Raw genomic sequence first — 1959 nt, forward strand, 5'->3', positions numbered from 1 at the left:
CTCACCTTTTTAGATATAATTAAATTAGATTCTCTTGTAAACTATTTTTTAATTGGTAGCCAGTGTTTTTTTTTTTGCTTTTTGGGTCACACCCAGCGATGCTCAGGGGTCACTCCTGGCTCTGCACTCAGGAATTACTCCTGGCGGTGCTTGGGGGACCATATGGGATGCCGGGGATCGAACCTGGGTCAGCCTCGTGCAAGGCAAACGCCCTACCCGCTGTGCTATCGCTCCGGCCCCCGGTAGCCAGTGTTTTAATGACATGGTTACTTTTTTAATTATATTGTCTGTCAGGGACTGGAGGTGTTAAGGTACTTGCCTTGAACGTAGCCAACCCGGGTTTGATCCTACATCACATATGGTCCCCAAACCGCTGCCAGGAGTGATCCCTGAGTACCATCAAATGTGGCCCCAAATCTGCCAAAAAATAAAGTTACATTATACTGTTTGACAATATATGAATCATAAAAGCAACTTGTTTCCTAAGAGGAAATTTCCTTTATGCCCAACAATGCTTAAAGGACCCCAGGAAGAATAGAAGTGAAAGTCAATCTTCCACGTCACTTCTTTAAGTCCTTATTTCTGAAAAGACTGTGGAGAGTCCTTCTAAGAAGCCCAAATGTAGTCATAAAGAAGTTTTGAAGATGACATAGTCCCTTCAAGGCTGTCCGTCTTAGCTTGCTGTTTCCCAGAATCAAAATTAACGAATGGCCTAAAGGAAAGATGTAGACTGCTAGCATGAGAAGCCTAATGAACTTACTACTCCAAAACATATGAAATATCCAGTTTGACGAGATCGTAGAAATGGAGTGAACCATGACGAGGAAGAGAAAAGACATCATCATTTTCATGGCCTTTTTATGAGCCTCTGTGCTAGTGTCCCTGGGACCCAAGGAGTTGAGTTGCAAATTTCTGGTGTGTCTCACCAAGGACCAAAACAGAAATAACAAGGAGATCAGGGTTACCGCAATAGGGATGCAATATGTCAAACTGAGAAAAATCAGGGACTGAACATGCAAAGACTTTCTTCTATCTGAAAATGAAGTAAGATTGAGTGCGTGTCTTGTAGGGTAATCCTGGAAGGCATCATTAAATGTTTCTAGCAATAAAAAGTCAAAAATCAGAAAAAGCAAAGAAAACGCAAGCGTCACCAGAACCACTCTGTTCATTCTCCTCTTGAGCCAGAGGAAAAGGGGATGGGAGTACTGAGCAATCTTAAGAAAGTAGACAACACTAAGGCAGGTAGCAAGCCAGGTAGTCAAGTGATTAGTTATTCTCCAAAGAAAACTGCAAGGTTTGGCAAGTTTATAAGTGGTATATAATTCTGGGTATGGTCCCATTACAAGCGACTCAAGAAAATAGACCAATAGTTGACTGATTCTGGAGACAGCCAAGCCGGTGAGGATGAGGTCAAAGAAAGAGATCTTTCGGGTCTTGACCCATCCATAGCAGTTTACCAGTCCAATGAAAACATTGCCCAACATTCCAATGATGAATTCCATCATTGCTAGTGTCAGGAAGAGAGTTTCCAAACTAGTGAGCAGTTCCATAAGAAAAGATCCAGATTTCTAATGTCAGTCACAGTGATAAATTTGAAGTGAAACTTGCACAATATTCTCCATTTCTGATACTTATCTTGAAATCAAACCTGTACAACAGTCTCCATTTCTGATACTTCTTTGTTTTCCTTGCAAATTCCAGTCTTCAGTAGAGCTTGGAGTAGACCATCAAATACAATCTCATATCTGCAAAAGAAAATTTTTCTGCCTTGACTGCAATTCTCATCTTAACACAGAGAGATCTGCTAAGTAACATTTTTTCTAACGTGTGCTAGCATTTGTTGACAAACACTGGATAGCTCGAGAAACTCAACTGCTTCTTTTAAAGAGCTACTGACTTCTATACCAAACAGTTTTTTGTGTAAATTTATTATTAGCATCTACAAAAATTTTCCACTCA

The 1959-nt window shown here is 40.6% G+C and overlaps 1 protein-coding gene across 1 annotated transcript; it reads right to left on the reverse strand.

Moving 5' to 3' along the window:
- Window positions 1-560: 560 nt before the first annotated feature.
- TAS2R42 (taste 2 receptor member 42) lies at window positions 561-1550 on the reverse strand. Its single transcript, XM_004611384.3, has one exon. It carries the CDS (start codon window positions 1548-1550, stop codon window positions 561-563), a length of 990 nt encoding a protein of 329 aa, XP_004611441.3.
- Window positions 1551-1959: the final 409 nt, after the last annotated feature.

This window comes from Sorex araneus, chromosome 10, assembly GCF_027595985.1.
Source record: "Sorex araneus isolate mSorAra2 chromosome 10, mSorAra2.pri, whole genome shotgun sequence".
NCBI lineage: Eukaryota > Metazoa > Chordata > Mammalia > Eulipotyphla > Soricidae > Sorex > Sorex araneus.

Coding starts and splice junctions, on each gene's coding strand:
- TAS2R42 (XM_004611384.3), bottom strand. CDS start 1,550: ATGGAACTGCTCACTAGTTTGGAAACTCTCTTCCTGACACTAGCAATG.